The sequence below is a fragment of the Taudactylus pleione genome, unplaced genomic scaffold, assembly GCF_031769625.1.
Source record: "Taudactylus pleione unplaced genomic scaffold, aTauple2 ptg000115l, whole genome shotgun sequence".
NCBI lineage: Eukaryota > Metazoa > Chordata > Amphibia > Anura > Myobatrachidae > Taudactylus > Taudactylus pleione.
The window spans coordinates 524,280-548,869 of NW_028284517.1; the positions used below are offsets into that span (position 1 = coordinate 524,280).

Sequence of the window (24,590 nt, forward strand, 5' to 3'; positions counted from 1 at the left end):
TACTGTCATAGATATAACACACACATTGTACAAATATGCACCCTCTCTTACACGTTTTTAATGTCACCATTGACTCCCATTAAAAGTGTACCCCTCTTGTACCCTATTACCCTCACTGAAGTAACAGACATATAATACTCTGTCCTGTGTACCGGTATCTCAGTTTACAGCACAAAGGAGCAGCTGACTGGGGTCACAGAGCATGAGCCCAGCGATCAGCTGACAGGAGTCCCGAAGGAGCTCACTGATCACCAGCCCCTGGTGCAGGTGAGTGTTATTTATTTATTTTTCTATGTAATCAGCCTGTGGTCTATCAGACACACATGGCTGATTACAGAAGCCTGCTCCGGGCCCTGCTTTTCCTGTCAGCAGGCAGGGAAGGCTGAGCTGGAGATGGGGAAACAGGGAAAAAGCCTGCATAACGCCATCTCTAAATAGCGTTATTATAGCAGGACTCCATCCCCTGCATCTTTTCACAATTTCTTTTAGTAATCTGAAACAGATCACATTTTCCCTTCCAAGTATGGGAAAGGCGATATGCCTACTAAAACAGTGCAAATTTAAGGGCTGTGGAGTAGTTTTTATGAAAACTGCTCCAAAAGCTCTTTAATACATTTAAGTTATACTAAAATAATGTAAAAAGGGTGTGAAAAAAACAGTTTTCACATTATTTTAGTAAAAAATAATATGGATAAATATGCCAGTTAATAACAGAATCAACCAACCCCTAAACCCCAAAGTGGAGTGTAATGCTGGGCATACACCGTCAGATAAAATGTCTGTCAGTGTATGGCTTACAATATCTGCTTTCCTCTCCTGGGGAGGAAATATTTCCCTGTTCCTCCGCTGAGAAGGAACGGGAAATATTGAGTGGTCGGCCACGGCCAGGGCCGGTGCAAGGTTTCAGGGCGCCCTAGGCAAAGGTTCACAATGCAGCCCCTGTTTTCCCCCAAACCTAATAATATTCACATGACCCGAATTAAAGGGATGATTCCCCCTGCAGTGCCCCCAGTAGAAAGTGCCCCTGTAGTTCCCCCAGTTGTAAAGCCCTTGTAGTGCCCCCAGTAGTAATGCTCCCTGCAGTGCCCCCAGTAGTAATGTCCTTGTAGTGCCCCCAGTAGTAATGCTCCCTGCAGTGCCACCAGTAGTAATGCCCCTTGAAGTGCCCCCAGTAGTAAGGGCCCCTGTAGTGCTCCCAATAGTGCCCCCATATGATGCCCCCAGTAGTAAGGCCCCTGTAGTGCCCCCAATAGTAAGGCCCCTGTAGTGCCCCCATATGATGCCCCCAGTAGTAAGCCCGCTGTAGTGCCCCCATATGATGCCCCCAGTAGTGCCCCCTGTAGTAAGACAGCACCCCTCCCCCCTTACCTTAAACTCCATACCGGTGCCTGCTGCCGTCCGTCCCCGGTGCCCGCTCTTCGGAAGTATGTGAGTAACGTCATCATGATGTCACTCCCATATTGCACTGCGGGACCCGGAAGCCAGACCTCAGGAGTGAGCTCCGTCCTCCGGCTGGCGCCAGGGGGGGGGTGAAGAGAGGAGCCAGGTGCCCGCTGGTAAAACAATCTCAGCGGGCGCCCAGCAAATGGAGGGTGCAAGGCGGACTCAGAAGCGCCCTCCAGTGGACGGCGCCCCTAGGCAGCTGCCTAAGCTTGCCTAGTGGAAGAGCCGGCCCTGGCCGCAGCAGTGCATGTTGGAAGATTTATTGGTCACAATACTCTATGCAATTATCGGCCTATTCCACCGATAATCTACATATTGGGCTCATAATTGCATAATTTATGCCCGCCATAACATACAATATTAAATTAAACCAACCAGATACAATTTCTAACATCTATTCATCCACAAATAATATCCAAATTTTACCTGCAGTCATTCCATCAATGCACGCACGGACTCCACGAAGGCTGCAAAATGAAATATTATATATTATATAGGGATAACAATTATTATTTAACTTTAAATCCTGACTACATGTCTTTAGTGCATATTGATGTTATTTCATCTACCATGATTGAATATTGTGCTAGAAATTAATATAATCCCATCCATCTTGACCAAATATTGTTCTAGAAACTGATATTACCGTACCTACAATTCTCTGACCATGCATTCTGCTAGAAATTCATATTCTCATATACTGTACGAATCGGTCCAGTTGTAAATAGTTTATGCACCATTATTTGTGCTGGGTTACCTGGGGAATTGGGTCTAACGGGAACCTTGGAATTCACTAGGAATCCCCTGCAAAAGAAGTGATGGACATTAGCCCAGGGAACTCTGCTCATGGCTGCTACTGATGAAGAGGAGGAGGATCAGAAACTGGTGAGGGGCTGGCAGCACTTTGTCATAGTCCATATAGATTCGCCCATTTCTACCCACTGTACATTCTTGGGAATTGCCCCAGGATCTGCTCAACGATTTCAGTTTGTGGATTGTGTACTTAAAAAAAAAAGTTGCTACCTACAGCATAAAATTAAATGTTTTGTTTTGGAATATATTGGTCAAGAATGATTCACTACAGTTTGTGGGCCGCACCATAAGACCATTGCACACCCGTTTTATGCTACATAGAAGAATTTTCAATAAATATCCAGACAAATTACATTATATCAGAATGGTTCTCTAAAAAATGCTTCCATCAAAGGAATTGAGGGCATGATTCACTACCTTAAGCAATTACATATGCAATAGCAATTACGCACGCAGTTCAACTACGATAGTATGCTAATACATTGCGATCGCCATGCCCTCGCAGCACTTCCCATGGAGGCCCACTATACTCAGCACACATCCGTAATGTTTAGCAAGCCTGCAAAACCATCGGTACAATCGAGTACCATCGCAGCCTCACGCACATCAGAAATTGCTAACAATGCACACTATGAGATCTCAGACTGCGTAGGCCATCGCAGTGGATAATTTATGCACGCCCCAGCAACGGCGTTCAAATGCACTGGCACACCACCGTTCGCCTCCCCACAGTCCTGATAATAATTAGCCGATTGGGTGCATAATCGCAGTTGCGTAAGGTAGTGAATCAGCCCCCGGGAACATTAAAGTGACCAATAGGGGAGGAGATCGCTGTAGCCTTTTCTGTAAGAGAGAAGCCTATTGGATTTTTTGGCTACAGATCCTCACCCGTTTGGGACTGAATGACACTATAGAATTAAACAATCTCTAGGAATTTTAATTACTAGGATATTGCTTGATGTCTGGAATTAATTTTATGTTTTTGTTGAATTTTCTTCTCTCGACTACTAATTATATATATATCGCTGAACATCAAAACAAATTATATTTTCATTGAACACTAAAACATATCTTCTCCACTATTTTATTAATGACCAGCCCCATGGAATGGGCAGGTTCTCCATCTGAATATGAGTATGCGAGCAGTCAGGGGCGTTTCTAGAGAGGAGGGGGCCCGTGTGCAGTCTCCGACACGGGCCCTCTCCTCTCTCTCCGGTGAGTTGTGCGCGGCCAGCGCCGAAGTTATAGACTCTGGGCACTAGGGTGTGCCCAGAGTCTATAGAGTTTGCACAGGTCACCAGGAAAATGGGTGTGCAGTGCGGGGCCCCCCTGGACCCAGGGGCCCGTGTACCCCGCACACCCTGCACCCATTGTAGATACGCCCCTGCGAGCGGTTCAGCGTCTTTGCACTTAACCCCATGCAACGACACTCCCAGACAGGCCCGGCATGGATGGTGGACTCGAGTTCATTCCTGAGTGGGTGGTGAGCAGTATTGCCGATGGAAATTTTGCATTGAATCATGTGATAACCAGCCTACACTGTCCTATACTTGGTACCAGTACACCTGTAACTGAGGGTCCTTTTAATGTTTTTATGCAATTAAAACATTTATGCACTATGGAGCGCCCCCTATCTTTCTTTTTAATTTAGTGATATATATTTATTATATTAACAAGTATATTGGCCCCGGCATATGCTATCACCTCCCCAGCTTTGCTCCACCCTGCCCCAGCAGTGTTGCAGCTGCTCGTACTGTTCTCACCCGCCTCCCTCTGATACTAGGCAGGGGAATAGCGAGGGTGGTTCCAGTGGAGCATGAGCTCTGGGCGCCAAAATGGACAGAGGGCGCCATTCAGGTTTCCCGGGAATTCTTGGGGCGCTGCACAGTATGACGGCCGCCTGTTAGTTTTATCTCGGTTTCTTTGCTCTATATCCTAAATAAGTTACAGATTGGAGATCCGTTTCTACATTTCATGCTCCCTCAAGCTGCCCAGATTGTCTCCCCTCCGGCCCCCCCTCCTCGGTGATCATCTTCTGTCACCTCTCCTTTACTGTCAGATTAATTACATTCACTTCTCACCTCTTTAATTCCCTCCCCTATCTACCATGGGATCGGCTCTTTGCCCCTCCCCTCTCCGTTCTTATTGGCTTCTGTCACCACCCCTCTCCTTTTCTTATTGGCAGGTATGAGTTTTAAAAAAAACTCACTGCTTTGCTATGTAAAGTAATGAGGTGTTCCTAGGCATGACCACAAAATGTTATTTAAAAGATCTTTTAAAAGATACTGGGCTCTATTTATTAACATTATTTTTACTAAAATAAAGTGAAAAAGGGTGTTTTCACACCCTTTTCACATTATTTTAGTTTCACCTGAATTTATTACAGGGCAATTGGAGTAGAATTAGTAAAATTCTACTCCAACCCCCAGTATCACTTATTTTTAGTAAAGCAGATCGCATTTCCCATAATTGTAATGGGAAATGTGATCTGTGTGAAAGTTACTAAAAATAAATTGTAAAAAAATACCGGGGGAAGCCCTGTGATAATAACGCCACCTGGAGGTGGCGTTATCCAGGGTCTCCCCCGGTTACCGGGCTCCCACTCTGCTCTAACAGGGAGAGTAGAGGCGGGAGCCGGTACCAGTATTCAGCTATGTGGTCTAAATAGACAGCAAGCTGATTGCTGTAAAAAAAAGAAAAAAAAATATTAAACATTTTTTTTTTTACTTACCTGAATCCAGGGACCGGTGATCGGGCCTCCGGTGATGGCTCCTCTCCGGTCAGCTGGTCTCCCACAGTGCACTGGGGCCCGGTCATCAGGTGATCGGGCCCCAGTGCAGTATGGGAGATCACCTGATCCGGACGCCCGGAGAAGACCACCGGAGGCCAGGAGGATGCAGGTAAGTGTAATGAAGGGAGGGGGGGTCGCGGGGGGGGGGGGGTCGTGGGGGTCCACGATCGCGGGGGACGGGGCTTAGCGCCGGGGGGCGGGGCTTAGCGTCGGTGGGGGGGTAGTAGCGGTGGTCGGTCGGCGCATGCGCGGGCTCTTAGTCGCGGTATTTTTTCCGAAAATACCGCGACTAGAGTGCGGATGGGATCCGCAGGGACAGAGCTTTATCGCAAGCTCTGTCCCTGCAAGGGATTTATAGTAAATCCCTGTGATATTGCCTGAATTCGCAATGCGAATTCACTCGGTAATATCACACTACAATCCGCATTCAATATGCGGATTGTAGTAAATAGAGCCCACTGTATTAGGAGACCTGGAATAATAGTGGTAGACAGAACATGGTTAGTTGTACTCACATTAATATAGGTGCAATGTATATTTGTGAAGTAGGAGCATAGCTGAGAATGGAGCTTCCCATAGGTGATCAGAATATATAATACTATCTCCTCTATTGACTAATAACAATGATGCAAATGAGATAAAAGCTAGATTCTAGGTGCTATACATAAATAAAGCAGTGCCAAAGCAGCTACCCCTTAATGTCAGACAGTGCATTACCGAAGCATTCTATTCCCCCAATGGGACCTCAACACCCAATGTGATACTGCCACTGTTTGCTGTTTTTATATTCACTTCAGTATTCCCCCGCAGGCTGGCCATACCCCACTGGCACAGTTGAGTACAGGGAGGGGGCGCTACGACATGCACTTTCTCTGGGCGTCATGGTTCCACGCTGCTCCTCTGATACTAGGTACCCTGTTCCCGGCGTCTAGTCCTCCTTTGCTAGGTCTGTTCCTTCGCCCTAGCAATGGGAGTGGTTAGGGCTCACACATCGGCATACACTCCGTGTGCATTGTGGAGACGGGACAGACCGTAGGAAATTATTATAACAATATATACAGGAGGAATAGGGCTCACCTCTGTCTGCTTGAAGTTGGCTTAAATCCAGCAATTCCACAAACACTGGACGGGAGGCGAATGCTGCCAGCAAGGTCACTTCCAATACCAAGAATTGAACCTCCACCACCAATCAATGCCCCCTCCCCACCGGAAGATCCTGATACCCCCTTGGCTCTGTTATGGGGGTTTAGTGTGTGTCCGTATATTGGGTTACTGGTTTCACAGCTACAGTAGGAGAAAGCGGTAGAGAGTATTATGTAATAGTACATAGCATTGGAATAAATTCCTAATACAGAAAATGTAGATAATGGATGTGTGATTAGAATATTCAGCAAAGGATGGAAATTATATATTATGTACATATAAGAGTTTCACATAACAAGAGTAGATTTTACAGTCCAGTGTTCTCCATGTGCAGACTGTTGGTAAAGAGTTGTGTATGCATTACCTTACCCATGATCCTCTGCCAGTAGTGGATGGACATGTGTAAATCCTGTTCAAATCCCCTTTAACCGGGTATACACTAGATGATATTGTGGATCGGACTATATATCGTCCACATCGGGCAGTGTGCATCCACTATGTCACTGACGATGCTGGCTCCTGGGCATCGGCAGCGTAGTCACCCATCGGACCTGCATGCAGGTCCAACAGGCAATATCGTCAACTGGGGGCCATGCTGCTGAATGGCCCCCGAAGTCACTCCCGGCATACTCACTTGCCGATGTCAGAACTGCCACCTGGATCCGCCTTACTTGACATCGGCTGGGTACTCATCGTTAAGTGTGTAGCCAGCATAAGACTGTGCACTGCTTAGTGGACTGTGCCCCATAGTAAGGGTGACTGTTAGCTGCACTCCAGGGCAAGAAACAATAAATGATCTTTCCAATCCCATGGGATCTATGTGTGAAGAGTGTGAGATAATAGAAGTGCAATGAATTGAGTTTAAGTAGTTTAAAATCCAACCCCAACCAAACTACTAAGAAGTCTATATCAGTATGATCAGTGCCTCAATGGAGTTCAAGCCCAACAGGATAGTTCTGACCTTGTCTGACTGGATGGACGAGGAGATGAGGACTAATAGTACAGATACAGGACCCGAATATAAGTCACACTCAGGTCCAAATGCGACCACATTCAGAATATTGACTGTGTATGGGCAGTCAGCTACATATCACGAGAATCAGGCTTACAGAGAGAGAGCAGCAGATACGAGATACAATAAGCAGAGTTTCAAGTGGGAGATGAGCTGAGCTAGACACATGTGGAACTACAGCAGTGTTTCCCATCCTCAGTCCTCAGAGTTCCCTAACAGTACGTTGTACAGACTAGAAGATCTGGAAAACATGCACTGTTGATGGTCCCCGAAGACTGAAGTTGGGAAACTTGAACTATAAAGATACTGGGGCTGATGTAGATTTGGACACATTTTGTGCAGTTTGCATGGGATGAGTCTGAGCCACGTGGAACACTGAATAGGCAGCTAGGTACACTGCCATCGAGCACCCAGATCACATAGACCTGGGGATAGGAACTACCAGCAGAAACTTCTTGAATTTACCATAAAAGAGTCTGAGGAACATTTGTCTTGGCAAACACAATGGCTCCTTGTTTCTTAAAAACCTTTACCAGGACGCTGTCCTCTTCCTCCACATCATCGAGGTACTGCACAAGGCCGCAAGTGGAAGGATGGCCCTGAAAATCCAACAAAGGTGCTGTTAAAAGGGCGTCCGTGATTCACAGGTGAATCAGTTTGAGCCTTTTATTAAAGGTTCTATTCATTATCACTTATTTCTACAAAAGCAGGTGAAAATTGACATTTTCACCTGCTTTTGTAGAAAATAAGTTTTCAGGCCATCCATCAAAAAGGTAATGCAGGAGACATCACAGATATGTCCTGCTTACCCTCCTCTCGGGGAATGGCCCGCTGTCCCCATACACTAGTATCACATCTATCTGCTACTTACCTTCCTTCCTCTCGCGGAATGGCCCACTGTCCCCATATATTAGTATCACAGATATGTCCTGCTTACCCTCCTCTCGGGGAATGGCCCGCTGTCCCCATACACTAGTATCACATCTATCTGCTACTTACCTTCCTTCCTCTCGCGGAATGGCCCACTGTCCCCATATATTAGAATCACAGATATCTCCTGCTTACCCTCCTCTTGGGGAATGGCCCTCTGTCCCCATACACTAGTATCACATCTATCTCCTACTTACCTTCCTTCCTTCCTCTCGCAGAATGGCCCTCTGTCCCCATATACTAGTATCACAGATATCTCCTGCTTACCCTCCTCGCGGGGAATGGCCCGCTGTCCCCATACACTAGTATCACATCCTCCCGGGGAATGGTCCGCTGTCCTCATACACTAGTATCACATCTATCTCCTACTTACCTTCCTTCCTTCCTCTCATGGAATGGGCCGCTTTCCCCATATACTAGTATCACAGATATCTCCTGCTTATCCTCCTCTCAGGGAATGGCCCGCTGTCCCTATATACTAGTATCACAGATATCTCCTGCTTACCTTCCTCTCAGGGAATGGCCCGCTGTCCCCATACACTAGTATCACAGAAATCTCCTACTTACCTTCCTCTCAGGGAATGGCCCGCTGTCCCCATACACTAGTATGAGGAGACAAATTCATTGAGCGCCGGAAATACTATATTTTTGGAGCTTGCCTGCGGGAGCATTCACCATCTTCAGATGATATTTGCTCCTGCTCGCAGCGCACACCTCGCTCCTCCATATTGGAAGGAGTTCCGGGTTGCAAAGAGGGATCCGAAACCCCTGTTTGGCTGCTTCCGCCAGACGCCAGGGCTTTTGTGCGCAAGTGTGAACTCTAGTTCACGTAGGCGCACTAGTTTCACTGCTCCTAAAGACTCGGAGAGACAGGAGATTTTTGGATCAGCTGTCTCCTCATCGGAGCAATGATGATTTGCTTCGGCACTTGCTGCAAGTTGGATTGTTATATATTGGGTTATCTGATGGTATAGTAGTGAGTGTGTACCAAATTATAATTTACAATTTTTACATTATTTAAGCACTAAGCCGCTGTCACATTGCGTGGTCTAAAATAAATGCAAATATTCTCCTGTATTCAAACCAAACCACCCCTATCCGTCTGTTGGTGACAGCAGTCGTCATCACTATCAACACGCATTAACACCAGCCCGATACCTGCACGTTCATTTGTGAATAGCCCACAATACAGCCTACATGCCCCCAGCCCCCTCCTCCCCCTGGGACACTCAGATGAGTGGTAGTGCAGTGCAGATGAGAATAGTCAGTAGCATGGGAGGGGGAGGAGGTGACAAAGTGGGAGGAGCACAAAAGCAGGGTTCCAGTCAATAGATAGATATCATTCTAACCTGCTACATGCTCCTTCCTCCCCGTCTACCCCATCTGTGTCACCCCTGTTTGTCTTCTCCCTTTTAGAGTGTAAGCTCTAACGAGCAGGGCCCTCTACCCTCTTCTCCTTACTTTAGTTTCATCTACTTCTTACTCACCACAAGGGCACCTAACACTTGGTTACTTATGCTCTGTTGCTGAGCTGTAACTAGACTTTTTGGTGCCCTGTGCCAAAAAGAGCATTGGCGCCCCCCTCATTTTTCAAATAATGCACCCAAAAAAGGGCCATGGCTTCATGGGGAAGGGCCAGGGATGAGATAGGAGAGGCCAGGAGATGCTGGGGATGAAATAAGAGGAAGAATGATAATAAACAGAAATTTGACAGGCCCAAACAGCGCCCCCTGACCTGTGGTGCTTGTGCGATGGCACCGGCCACACTACCCTAGCTACGGCCCTGCTCTGTTGCTTATCTGGGTGTTATGGTCGCTAATGTAGCAATATATATATTATCCATGTCCTGGTCCTGTATTGTATTGTTCTGTAAGTCGCTTGTCTACAATTTGTTTATGTACTTGGTAAGGCGCTGCGGAACATTTTTGGCACCATATAAATAAATGATAATAATAATAATAATAGCTATGAAAAAGGTTGACAATGTTAGACAGGCAATAGGTTGACAAGGACAAAAGGTCGACACAGAAAAGGTTGACATTGATAATGGTTGACAAGGTCAAGATGTTGACACTAATATGGTCGGCACTTTTTTTATTTTAAGGTTAGACACTTTCCGGATGGTTAGGGATAGGCACTTGAAGGGACCGTTCGGGTTACGCACTTACCTCGACGGTTATGGTTAGGCACCATGAGGGAGAGTTAGGTACCAAGAGGAGGGTTGCGGATAGGGTTTAGAAAATAAATGTCTACTATTTTTGTGTTAACCATTTGACCCTGTTGACATTTTGAACCTGTCGACCTGTGTTGACCTTTTCTCCCTGTCAACCTATTGTCTGTCTAACATCTGTTGTCTATCTTATTCTTGACTATCTTTTATACCAAGCCCAGGTGGCAGTCAGAGGAAGAGCAGAGAAGGTGAGAGGGAGTGTGTTCTGAGATGGGGTCGGAGATGTAGCAGCGGGAGGAGTGATGCCCTGTGACATAATATATAATATAATAGTTACCTGATAACCGACATGTTCCTTTATAGAGATGGGGATTCCGTACAGTGGACCCTTTTCCTCTTTCTCTAGAAGTCCTTTGAGCTGGGCCTCTATGTCCGGCATAAATAGGGTCACGCAGTTCAGATTGTCATTTACTTCCAGCGCCTGTGTGAGAAGATATTAATCAGAGTCTAATGCGATCACTTTACTTATACATATCACAGGGACGGGATCCTATCGGAGCCCCCAGTCCCTGTCTGTGAAGATTGATACTTCTGGATGGTACTTCATTCTTATTGGCGCGAATAACGGAGATAAGAAATTATAATTATTGGGTCATAAGCCCAATAATGAATAAATGGGCCCCTTAATGAAGCAAAGAATGCTCATGTATCATTCCTTCCCTTGTCTGCATAGTTACAGGTATTAGGCAGGCTTATGCTGTGTCCATGCAATAGATCAGTGCTGAATCCAATGCAACAAATGTATCTATAACTGTATTAGTGCATCATACGGATCCCAAAAATGGAGACTAAAAGCAATTGAAGGGACCTCCTCTCTGGTCCATATAGTCACTTGGAGGTGGTGGGGAGGGGGGGGGGGGAGGGGCAGTCCTTCAGAGACTATTCCATTCCTATTAGGTGAGTTCTGGGGAATGGATGAACAGAGATGTAGTTACCTTGCCTGCTGTTTAAATCTCGGCGGAATATCGACAGCCGGCGCCCCAAACATAAGTATAGAGGGGCCTGGTTAGGTGTTAGCCGTGGGGGGAGGGTTAGGTTTAGGCACCACGGGGGGATAGGGTTATGCTCTGGGACACACACACACACACAAAATCTCAGCTAGCTTAATATAGTTGTAGGATACAGACAGCGGCATCCCGACAGACTCCTGACACGTGCAGCCAGAGCCGGCCCTAACCAGTTTGATGCCCTAGGCAAGATTTTGGGTGATGCCCCTAGCACCATCGCTAGTTCCGCCTCTGACCCAGCACCCCTCTCCAAGCACAGCACCTATCAACCAGCAGCACAGATCACAGCAGCAGTCAGCAACATCCATCACCCCATACCCATTGCAATCCTCATCCACAGACATTTTAGTGCCCTGTGCCAGCAAGAGCATTGGCGCCCCCACTCCCTTGTTTGTCTCAGGTTACTGGACTCCGCAAAGGTCCATTGTAGGAGGAGATGCTGTGGCTGGGCATGCCCAGCAGCCCTCCTCCAGTGGCAATTTTTTTTACTGCCCGCTGTCTCTGCTCCCCAGTCCCGCAACTGCCAGCTGTATGAGCTGCCGCCCAATCAGCTGAGCTGAGAGCTCCGATCGCGTTAGGACAGCAAGAGCAGAGGTGCGTCCACCTGTCCCAATCCCTTCATTTCCTGCTGTGAAGCTGAATTGGCCCTAGGCTTGGAATGCATGCCCCTAGGTATTTATTTAATTTGTCTATGCCTATGTCTATGCTCTGCGTGCAGCTAAGTACCCTAACCCACCGTTCCCGCAGCCTAACCCTCCCCTCCCACAGCCTAACCTTAACCCTCCCCTAGTACCTAAACCTAAACCTAGCCCTTTCCCTAACCCTAATACTCAGCATCGGGATGTCAGCGGTTAGGATTCTGGAACCGGGATTCCTACTGCTGTCTGGATTCCGGCGCCAGGATTCTGACCGCCAGCATGCCGACTGCCGTGACGCAGGCAACTTCCCATTCAATCTACTGTGAGTATCATTTCATTATTGTTGCTGATCAATACTATAACACAGGGTTGCCGACATTTAGCTCCCTCCTTCCGGGAGGGAGCTGTCAGGCTTCCACACGGAGGGCGTAATGCGGTAAAAGGGGGCGTGGTCCAGCAAATGATGCATCATTGTGGCCCCGCCCCCTCTTCACAATGCTGAGATTAATGGCATTGTGAAGCAGGGGGCGGGGCCACGAAGACACGATTCAGCGCGAATCTCGTCACTTCCCCCTCCCACCGCTGCCGAGGTTTATACAGACGGGTCGCTGGGGCCGATTAATGTGGACCAGTCTCACAAACTGCTATACCATGTTGAATTAATACTTTGCCTGCTTAAGCTGCACAGACTGTGCGCTAAACTGCAATCTCCATATATGCACTCTCCTGTCACAAACTCCTGATAATACTTATGGAATATTTATTACTTAAGCATACAGTATGTCTGCTTAATGTTAGGCCTGATTTACAAAGAAATGGGTTGTCAAAACTACCAGTCATCGGCGCCTTTGACTGATTTAAAACAGCTATAGTCTGGTTTAGCTTTTATTTCTATTGCTATTGTGGGTTTCCAACTTAAAAATGTTCATCAAGCGAAACGCGCGTTTCTAATAGAGCAGGAATCTCACTACTGACATCACGAGTGATGTCAGTAGGGCCGCCCACAAATGGCAGGCGTTCCCTCAGGAACGCCTCCGTTTGTCTGGCCACCCCCCCTCCCCGCCTACAAAACGGGGCGCGCCGTCGATCAACATCGACAGCCGCCCCGTTTGTAGCGAGCCCCAGAATGCAGTGCGCAGTGCCCCACCATCGACCCACTTGCGAGCGCACAGCAACTATTTGTAAGAGAACATAAGCTAATAGCTTTGCATTAAGTGCTATAGAATACAATTATACTTAACTTGCTGAGATGATGCTCCTTTATAGGCAAAAGTTTGACTGCATACCATCTACCAGTGTAAAGGCTCGGTGAATAATTCATAAAAGGATTTCGGTACTATAGAAGTAGAACATTGGTGCACAAACCACAGACCATGGAAAGCGTACAGCCTGTGGCCTATGGCCACCACTGGAAGCCCGCCATCCTCTGTTCAGATCTACCCTGATTATATTAATAAGAGTAGGTCTGTCAGGCAGTCACTAGTTGGGCGCATCCCATCAGTAATTTGTCTGTAACAGGCAGTCTTTGCAGCAAATTAGATCAGTTGCCAGGTTGCAGAACTCAGTCTCACATTTGGCGATCTCACCAGACTGAGGGGTCTATTTACTAAGCAGTGTTAGGAGACAGAGTGAAAAGTGATAAGAAAGGGATAAGGTACCAGCCAATCAGCTCCCAACTGTCATTTTTCAAACACAGCCTGTGAGATGACAGTTGGGAGCTGATTGGCTGGTACCTTATCCCTTTCTTATCACTTTTCACTCTGTCTACTAACACTGCTTAGTAAATAGACCCCTAAGGCTCTGTTCCTGCACACGTGTGCATGGCATGCAGGATCATGGTAAAGAGCAGAGTACAACCCGGGACAGACACATCCCGATGGACAGTGCCAGGCTGCACCAACCTTTCTGGACAAACGTATATATTAGCTTTTCTAATACCGGTATAAAAGACAGTCTAGGACGCACATGTAACATAACATATAAAAGTAGTTTATATAAAGCTGTTTAATTGTTTTTAGGCTTAAGTTCATAGTGATCTGTGCAGTGATTCTCCCAAACTCACCTGCCTCAAGCAGGTCTATTGTCTGGTCGATATTTGGATGCTTCTCGGTCAAATTCAGAACCGACCGTTAGTAAATCTCCATCATCTATGTAAAGTTTTGATGGTCATTCCGATGTTCTAAACTGCTCTATAGTTAAATTTTTGGCCGATTTGGCATCGATTTTGACTTCAATAAATCTCTGATTTTCAAACTAGCTACCAAATTGCACAAAAATGCTAAATTGCCCTTTAGAAAATTTACCCCACACAGTAATTTGCTGACAAAAGCCATAAACAGTAACCACAAGCCACCCTCAAACTTTAATCTCAGTTATCTGAAAGACAACAATATAAACACCTCTGATAGACTTTGATAGTATGTACCACCTTGAATCATTACACACTAAAAAAACAAAGAAGAACTCCCAATCTCACCAAAACAAAGGTACAGTAGAAGCACTTAAAGAATTTCAGAACAATAGAGAAATAACCGTCAAACAAATGGAGCAGGGAGTTGTGATTGTGGATACACAGAGACAGTGGTGGGCTGGGCCGGGGGGCAGGGTGCCAGCTGCCCCCCGGGCCGGTACATATTGTGTGGCACTAGGGCCGCTGGCCGTAAGCTCCTTCCCGGAGTCAGCTGCTTCACTCACTCACCCTCCCCGTCACCGCACCACCTGATGAGGAAGCAGCTGAGACAGGAGCCAGCAGCAACCAATACATGCCCTGTGAGCCGAGAAGGTCTCACCCAGACGCGATCCATCTCCGCACTGCACCGACACTATGAGAGCCGCAAACCCCGGCCAATTAGCAGAGAAGATGGAGGCCGGGCTGTTTTTCTACAAACAACAGCCCAGGTTGAGATCCTGGAGACCTGGACTCCCGCTGCATCTCCTCCTGGACCGCAAGGTACAGTTAATAACTGGCTGCATGCAGTGACCCCTGGCTCCTCAGCTCTCATACTCCAAAGAGACCTGCTGCATAAGATCTTGCAATAAAGCTGTCAATCATTCACCTTGAACATGCAGCAGAGTGACTGTAATGCATACAGATGAGCAAGCATCTAGTGGTTATGCAAATTTTGGTACCATAAAGAGCCCCAGAAGCATGTATTTGGTGACTGGCAGGGCTTTCTGGGACTTGTAGTTCTCCCGCAGTATGGGAAATGTAGTTAGCTGAAGCTTTGTCTTATTTCTAATCCTTCTTGAAAATAGACTTCCTGCACTCTACCAGACTGCCCTGAAGTGTGTTTGGTGTATCTGATGTTAAATGGCTGCACAGAGAGTGATTGGTGTTGCATTAAGTGAATTGTTTCCTTGGTCTGTGAGGAAATGGTTTCGATGACATGTCTCGGTAGTGCCATCATTTGAAGAGTAGCATGTGTTTTATAGTTGTCTGGCACCCATACACAAACCACCTCTGGCAGAATGCTGAATTTAGGGCCTAATTCAGCATGGATCGCAACTGCAACAGCATATGCAGATGGCTGATTGTTGCGTACTGCGCATACACGATAGCAGCATTGCACTCGCATTGCGATCACACAGACTACAGAAAGCCATCCTAGAGTGAGTGATGTCAGGTCAGCATTTGGGGGTGGTGACGGGGGAGGTGGTCAGAAAAACGCAGGCGTGCCTGCCCGTTTGAACACTTACATAGGCGTGCATAAATGAGCCATTGCGACAGCATACGCAGCTTGAATACTTACTGTATGTGACAAGACTTGCAATACCTGAGTAAGGTCAGACCTACTATAATTGTGCGTGAGGGGCCGATGTTAGCAGTGACAGCCGGGAAGGTTCCTCGACCTGCCTCCTGGCTGTCAGTGTCAGGCTGTGGCACAGTGCAGCTAGCATGAGAAGGGTCCCGGCATACTAACACAGTTTCCCCCCTCAAGCTCCCCCACCAGAACAGCTTCCCTTCCTTGGCTCTGCAATAGCCCCACCCCCAGTTCTCTTCACTTCCTCACTTCTCTTTCCTCCCTGCTTCTACTGGCACCACACAAAAGAAGGCTGACCCTACTGTAACTGCAGTGCACACCACAGAGGTCTCTCCCACTGTCACCTTCTCCCCTGCAGTCTCTCCCACTGTCCCCTTCTCCCCTGGAGTCTCTCCCAAGGACCCCTTTCTCTGCAATCCCTCTGGCTGTCCCCTTAACCCCTGTAGTATCTCTCACTATCCATTGTGCCCTGCAGTCTCTCCCACTGACCCCTTTCCCCTGCAGTCTCTCCCACTGTCCCCTTTCCCCTGCAGTCTCTCCCACGGTCCCCTTATCCCCTACACTGTAGTCTCATTCACTTTCCATCTCTCCCACTATTTCCTTTTCTCCTGCAGTCTCTCCCACTATTTCCTTTTCTGCTGCAGTCTCTCCCACTATTTCCTTTTCTCCTGCAGTCTCTCCCACTATTTCCTTTTCTCCTGCAGTCTCTCCCACTATTTCCTTTTCTCCTGCAGTCTCCTCCACTGTCACTTTTCCACGGCAGTCTTTTTTACTGTCTGAAAAGTTTGAGCTTCATCCCCCTCTCCATATAAGGTATGCCCATACTCCCTCCCCATCTGCACCTCTTCCCCCTTTCCATCTGCACCTCTTCCCCCTCCCCATCTGTGCCTATGTCCCCTCCCAGCATGTTTGCCTCTGCCCTATTACCGCATGGCTGGTGGCTGCAATCAGGTGGCTGGACAGAGGACCAATTGCATTTGCGCCATAAAACTGAACCTAAGGATGACAGGTAATCACAACTGTCTGTTACTAACGGGCTTATTTATCACAATCTGCAATTTAAATGTGGATGTGATAAATATTTTACGCCCAAATTTGCAATGTGTAAATTAATAATTTGATGCAAATTTACTAAAATCCTCTTGCCAGGAGACGGGCTCCGATAAGAGCCTGCCCTGGGGAAGAGCTACGCTATCACAGCTGTCACACTGCTTTCTGGTTCGGGTCCTCGGTGTACACTGCTCTCAGGGGCCAACAGAGAAGAATTCGGAGCACCCCTCTCCGGAAGAATTTTCAAAATACTAGCCCATAGGCTACTATTGGGTAACGCCATCTGGAGATGGCGTAACCCTGTTGGGGCCAAGCTCCACAATGTGCTGGTAGAAAAGCCAGGGCCACTTACTTGTGTTTGCCCCCCAGGCTAAAAGTTGCCAGCCAGCCCTTGCACTAGAGGAGCCCTAACGTCAGATTCTCTCGCGAGAATCTGACATCAGGGAGCTGCGGCTCGGCCTCGAACGGGGATCCGAGTCAGGCGGGGAACACCCGAACATCGTTCGGGTGGACTCGGATCCCCAATGTTCGGAGTGGTTCGGATTCCACAGAATCCAAACCGCTCATCTCTAAGCCAAAGTATGCAAATCCCGCGATCACACACCAAGGCATTAGCACGCCCACTATGTCTTGGTGTGCGATCGCGGTGTGTATTTAGATGCCCACCAGCCTGACTCTCCAGGAAGTGTATGCAACAATTGGTAACATCGAGTAACATCGGACCCATACGCAGCACTTGTGGCAGACCATACCCAACCGCCAACACTGCGAGTGCTTCCGTGTGTAATTCAGCCATGTGACATGTACTATGACACTGCGTCTTAATTATGCACGCCTCTGAAATGGCGTTAAGACGCTCAGACACGCCTGCGTTCACACCACCACTCCCCCATTTCCATCGACCAACCCCTGTCACCACCCACAAACGGCTCGTCCTGTCACTCAAGCTAGCGAGGCATCTGTATACAAGGGGCGATTGCTTTGCGATCGCATGGACTGGTTCACACATTGCAATGCATACACATGCGCACATTGCAAACATCGGCAGGCTATGTGCGAACACAGCCTAGTGAACGGGTCTCAATCGGGCCCTCAGTATCATAGCAAGGCACTATTGCACCCTTTGACCCCCCCAATTATGATGTCACAGAGGAGGAGGATGAGACCAGGAAGCTGAGTGATGGTGCATATGAGGTGGCTCTCCAGGCTGCAGGTTACTATTCCAGCCAATCAGCTGCAGCTATTCCACATTACACACTCAAGGCACTGAAATTGCATTGGAATTCTTGAGAGAACCTCACACTGTAGAATAAGGCACAAGGCTCAGGAAGTTACCAGCAGTGTATGGTCTCATTCCCTCATCACACAAAATAATTTTCCTTATACACTCTAGGACAGTGATTCCTAACTTTGGTCATCAAGGCACACTAATACCCCTTTTACACCGGAGCTAAAACACGGGTTTTTGAAGGGTTAACCCGGGCAGCTCCCTGGTGTAAAAGGGGAGAGAGTTGGATCGCCGGGTCGAGTGACCCGGCAATCCAACTCAGGTTACTAGCAGGGTTTAACACGGGCCTAGCCCGTGAAACCCTGCTATGAGAACAGCGCACTCCGGGTCACGTTGATCTGGCGTGCGCTGCTAGCCGGCCGATTGGTCCGGCTTCAGTGGCGCTTGGAGATGACGTCTGCAGTGTGAGCGGCGCAGACTCGGGAATATCCCGAGTCGGCGCCGGCAAAATTCCGGGTCTGATCCGGATAGGAACTTTGTTCCAACTCCGGGTCAGACCCGGAATTTAGGTGGAAAAGGGGTATTACAGTCATGGTTTTACTGATATCCATTCTTAAGCACAGATGGTTAAATCAAAATAACTAAGGTACTAATTAAGTTACCTGTGAACAACTATGGCTATCCTTAAAACCTGGACTGTTAGTGTGCCTTGAGTATCATGGTTGGGAACCCCTGCTCTAGGACAACAAGATTTGCTAAACCTATTTACTGAAAGGAACAGTATAAGAACCAAATGTACGGTATCAGTGTTATATCATTCCTTAATATCTATTTCCCATTCTAAATGACAAATGGGCATGTCAGCTTTTCCTATGTTTTAGGAAACCTGCGTAAAACCAGATGAGCAATATTCACACACTGGGCGGGATGAATGAAGCATCGCAGGCGGAATGCATCCTGCCGCCCTTCGCATGCATGCCGGCATTCATAACCCCGGTATGCATGATGACCACCACAAAGGACCGCTCTCTTGGTAAGAGCGGCTCTTTGTGATGGAGAGACTTTCGGGTCTATGATCCCTCACACCCCTGTGAAACATAACCACGCCCCTTTTGCGAGCGCTCACGTGCCTACAGTGTGCGCACAGGGGGAACTGCCGGGGCTGATCTACAACCCCAGTTCGTCCCTGTAGAAGACTCTTACCCTCGCCGGTCACCACAAAGCAGGCATGGAGACTGGGCGGAGTTTAAAGATCCTGCAGGGACTTATGGGAAAATTTCCCTCTGTCCCTGCAGTTTTCGGGAAATGTAAGGATTTTCTTTGTATGACGCCATTCTGAGATGACGTTATATAAAGTAAATATTTTTCAAGCAATTTAACGCTTTTTGTTTTGCTGAATAGCAAAAAGCATTGAAGCACTGTAGAGATCATTGGCTGATCCCTACAGTGCGGTACTCTGCGAGATGGGAATTAATGGAGAAGATAATTGTGTTATCTTCTCCATTATCCCATTGCTGAATAGTGGATTTAGATAAAAAATGCGGAAATGATAGTTTCTGAATTTTTTCTGAAAAAAAATCATTGCTGAATAGACCCCTTAGTAAAAAAAGAAAGATTAATGCCCTATCGACAATTGACACTAGTACATTAACTTAAATGCATATATTAAACTGGTCAGCCTTTTTATTAATTATCAATCAATCAATAACTTAACTATGGTGATGGCCGAAAGAAACAGCAGCCATCAGAGGTCAGCAACTACCAAATCAGATGACTAGAAAAACTTGCAGGGCCACTTGCCCACTCAGAAAGTCCATAGGTCACATGAGACTCCCCTATACCTTCCAACGCACGGTTAGCCAACCAAGGCTGCTGACCCCAACAGCGACAATCAGCCAAAAGGTATATCAAAGGGGAGTGACCTATTAATCAGCCCACTGACCTCCCGGCTGCAGTTCTTTCCCGCCCAACGCCAAAGAAAAAAAGCGACATCAAAAATAGGCAAAGAAAAATTAAAATAAAGAATTGGGAGAGAGGGGAAAAAGCTGAAAAGAGGTCGTCTCATATCTGCAGCTGCCCTAAGTAAACTGTAGCTCCTCCCACACCACGCCTTAATAACTCTACCATTGGCTACACACTGAGAAAGATTAACTCTCTACTATCTATACAGCTATGATGTACCACTGTCCTACAGCTTAGGGGTTTCAAACAGTGGCGTAAGTTCATCCCAGACGCCCGGAGCCAAGTTACAATTTGGCCACCCCTCCTAAAAAAGGGAAAATAAATATGGTATCTATCTATTTATCTATCTATCTATCATATAGTATATACAGCCACGCACCACAGTACGCTATGGCACATCCGGGATCGCGTGTCCATTAAGTTCTATGGAGACGCACTTGCACGTCCGCGGGAGTACGTCTCCATAGGATTGAATGGGGATGCTATTGCACGTCCCGGATTGCGTGAGGGTGTCTCCCGCCATGCATGGCGTAAGATGCTGCAATACGAACACCAAACCAGCTGGACAGATAAGATAGTGACCTGTATAGTGCAATTAGTATGAGGCTCAGAGTCCTCCTGATGGAGGTGAAAGCCACCTGATACCACTGATGGAGGGGAAAACCACGGACTGAGTTTGAGTCAAGATATTGTAAGACCGCCACTGTGGTGGGACTACAAATCACAAAATTCCCAGTCTACTGCCGCCTACTTCACATTCCGGGAAGATTGCTTTACCAAAGATCTGCCCCCATATTCAGTCGCTGGTGCCCCAGGCCCCCGCCTCCCATGCCCAGGCTTGGACTGGCCCAGCGGGGAGCCAGGTAATTCCCCGGTGGGCCCGACTGCTCCGAGGCCACGTCCCTTTCAGCGAGGAGGCGGGGCTTAGCGGGCCTCGATCGCGGCAGCGGGGAAGGAGGGGGAGGCCGGGTGATGCTGCACAGCATGTGTCCTGGACACTGTGTCAGAAGCGCAGCGGAGGTAAAATAATAGGCTGTATACATTGCTGCTTGTGTGTTTTAGTCCAATCAGCAGCAGAGATTAAAAACAGGCATGCCTGTCAACCATTTAGCACAGTAGGGGGAGTGGCCTCAGCACAGGATGTTGTGGGACAGTTCTCTTCTGAGATCTGGCAGACCTGGTAGGCGGAGACAGACACAGTTCATGTTGAGAAAGAAAGTATTTGTATGCAGAGTCCTAGCAACAGTGAAATTGCCCAATAACCTGTTAGGATTGATGTATCTATTTTGTGCCACACAATGCAAGCAGCTAATAATCGTTTGTTGTAGCTAATAACACTGTTAATTGGCTCGTAATTGATTCAGCTGAGTTTGCATTAGCAAATAATAAGAATAAATACATTTCATGGGGATGGTTTATTCTATATGGTTTTTGTTAATTTTTGTGGGCGTCACAACGACTGACTCGATCGCTAGCTACTATCAGAGGAGGTGTATTGTTCACGTATGGGCGTCACTTTGGTTGCGACCGACCGGCTGTGCGATTGCTTCCTTTTTCAGTTTCTCGGTCGTTAGGCGTACGACTGAGCGGCCGCTTATGACCGCCTCTGAATGAGGTCCTATGTCTCTTCTACCCATGACATATGTGATTTCAGTCACATTTGCATGCATGTACTGTATGTTTTCTTAGAGATGTAAGCGATCAGGGTTGCATGTAGAAACTCCTTGCATCTACTGTCCTTTTGTGTTTTTAACCATTACAGAAAATGTAAGGCACATCAACTTCTATAAAAAAAAATTCTTTAAAAGTTACGTTTTGCTTTTCTTTTCTCTAAGAATGCGGACTCGACTCCACACCCAACCCCTTTTTTTAATATTATAGAACTATCACATTACATTTAAAGCCTTAAACCTTTTAACCACATAAGGCTTTTTTTTCTGGTTAAGTGTTACATTACCGTCCTGTTGCACCACCTAGTGGTCGTTTTAGAGACCACATTGCAAAGACCTGTTCTGTGCGTTGCATTGGCTAAAATCATTTTCTCCTTGTTATTCCAAATATGTGAATCTGTCCTTCTAACCATATGTGCTTTGATGAAATTCACTCTCTGCTGTGTTGACCCTTCCACCTTTGTCCATATTCTTTAACTAGCAAAATCCTCCTAATCAACTGAGTGTCTCTGAGAGTTCCAACTGATCACAAGGGATCAACACCAGCACAGCTATTAGTATCCTCGGTACTTCCCCTTTCATGCCCTTAAAGACAAGTCAATACTCAGTCTGAAAGCAGTGGAACGGGACCAAGTACTCTTCGCAAAGCTTGAAATCTCACTGGATCCCATGACACTTCCACCAAACAGTTCTTCTAAACACAGCATCCAAAGCCACCAAATCCCAAATGGTCTAGAGTGTGATGTCATCATGATCCAGCTGCCCCATGGGCATCAATTCTTTAACTCCAAGAAATCGTGGGTCAGTTGATGCAATGATATTTAACCCACCGACTGTCATGACTTATGTTGAGTTGATTTACAGAGGATATTTTTGTATTGTCTCATTTTTGGTCTTCTCACAGTACACCAGTCCCAGTTCCATTGCCCCACCCTGTCATTCCGTGTGTGGGATACTGTCACGTGTAGAACCGGACCAACCCAAACATAATGATTCCAAGTAGGATCCAAGTCAGGCTCAGGTTCCGAGTCTCCATGCAGAGAGGGCTGGCTGGTTGAGTGTGCTGTACTGTCCCAGGGCCGGATTAACAATTGGGCGGGTGGAGCTACAGCTCCAGACCTCCCATTGAAAATAGGCCCACAGGATACACTGACTGCAGTGCAGACAGGAAAAAAGATTTTTTTCCTGTCACCACCGACAGCCGAACTTACTGCCCAGCTCACTCACCTCCCGGCCACACAAAGCTGAGCCCATCGTAACCTCCACAACCCCCTCTCGGCTGGTCGACCTAAGCCCCACCCACCACTGGCAGTCGAAGCTCTGCCTCTATGTGCCTTAAGCTCAAGCTTAAGGTCAGTGTAAGGTTTGGCCTCTGGGCCTGATTCAGAGCCGGACTCTCTGAAAGAGCGCTCGCTCTGAATCAGGGCGTTTTTTAATAATTTTTGTGCGGCCTCCTGGCCGCTCGCATGGCTGTGGGTGACCATCCACAGCTATTGCGAGTGGCCAGGTGATGGTCACGATGGTCTCAACCATCGGGGGTTGCGACGAGACCCTTGTGGTAGGGGCTCGATCCCGCAAGCCCCAGTGAGCTTCTGGCTTTTAATAGAGCCGGAAGCTCACCACTGACATCACTCGTGATGTCAGTGGGGCCGCCTCCAAATGGCAGGCGTTCCTTGGGAACACCTCCATTTGGCCAACCGCCCCCCTGCCCGTCTCCAAAATGGGGCGAGCTGTCGATCAACATAGACAGCTGCCCCCTTTTGGTGCGAGACCCGTCGCGACGGAGCGCCCGTCGCTAGCCGGGTCTCACACATGCGCAGTGGCCAAACATCAACCCCGCTTGTGAGCGCATAGCGCTTGCGAGCGGGTCTGAATCAGGCCCTCTGTGTATTATTTATGTATGTTTTGTGTGTGTGTATATATATATATATATATATATATATATATAATATATATATATATATATATACATACATATATATGTGTGTGTGTGTTAAATTAGGTGGGTACAGGAGCATATATATATATATATATATATATAGCGTTCCCGCTAGGCTCTTTTAGCGGGGCGTGGCGCCCTGCCCTCCTTCTGGAGGGCAAAAAGCGCCCTGCCCTCACAGCCTGCGGGTGCCGTTCTCACCCGCGGGACGCAGTGTCCCACGGGTGGAGAAACATGTGGTGTCCCGGTCACCGCCGGAGAATAGACGCCGGGCGCATGCGCCCGACATATATTCTCCCTTTCTGCAGCGCTTGGGGGCTGCCCGGCATGTCCGGAAAGCGCCGGGCACGCCTCCAAGTATGACGAAAAGGGGACGCATTTTATAGACACGCCCCCTTTTCATGACCACGCCCCCTTTTCGGGGTTGCCCTCTCTTGCTCCGGCGCCCTGCCTGCCGCCGGAGCTAGACTGAACACTATATATATATATATATATATATATATATATACAGTAAGGTGCATAAATATTGGGACATTGACAGAATTTTTAGATTTTGGCCTCTATTCACCACTACAATGGTTTTGAAATGAAACAAACAAGATGTGCTTTAACTGCAGACTTTCAGATTTAATTTGAGGGTAATTACATCCAAATCGGGTGAACGTTGTAGGAATTACAACAGTTTCTATATGTGCCTCCCACTTTTTAAGGGGCCAAAGGTAATGGGACTATCAACTCAAAAGCTATTTCATGGACAGGTGTGGGCTATTCCCTTGTTATTTCATTATCAATTAAGCAGGTAAAAGGTCTGGAGTTGATTCTAGGTGTGACATTTGCATTTGGAATCAGTTGCTGTCAACTCTCAATATGAGATCCAAAGAGCTGTCACTATCAGTGAAGCAAGCCATCATTAGGCTGAAAAATGAAAACAAACCCATCAGAGAGATTGCAAAAACATTAGGTGTGGCCAAAT

The 24,590-nt window shown here is 47.4% G+C and overlaps 1 protein-coding gene across 1 annotated transcript in view; it reads right to left on the reverse strand.

Moving 5' to 3' along the window:
* Positions 1-24,590, reverse strand: part of LOC148524857 (fatty-acid amide hydrolase 1-like) — a 135,720-nt gene that overhangs the window by 96,552 nt on the left and 14,578 nt on the right. Inside the window, exons 4-7 of the mRNA XM_088471592.1 lie at positions 10,640-10,783; positions 7,668-7,801; positions 6,125-6,331; positions 1,870-1,910 (exon numbers count right to left, since the gene is read on the reverse strand). Coding sequence (XP_088327718.1) covers positions 1,870-1,910; positions 6,125-6,331; positions 7,668-7,801; positions 10,640-10,783 — 526 coding nt within the window. The remainder of the gene's footprint in view (positions 1-1,869; positions 1,911-6,124; positions 6,332-7,667; positions 7,802-10,639; positions 10,784-24,590) is intronic.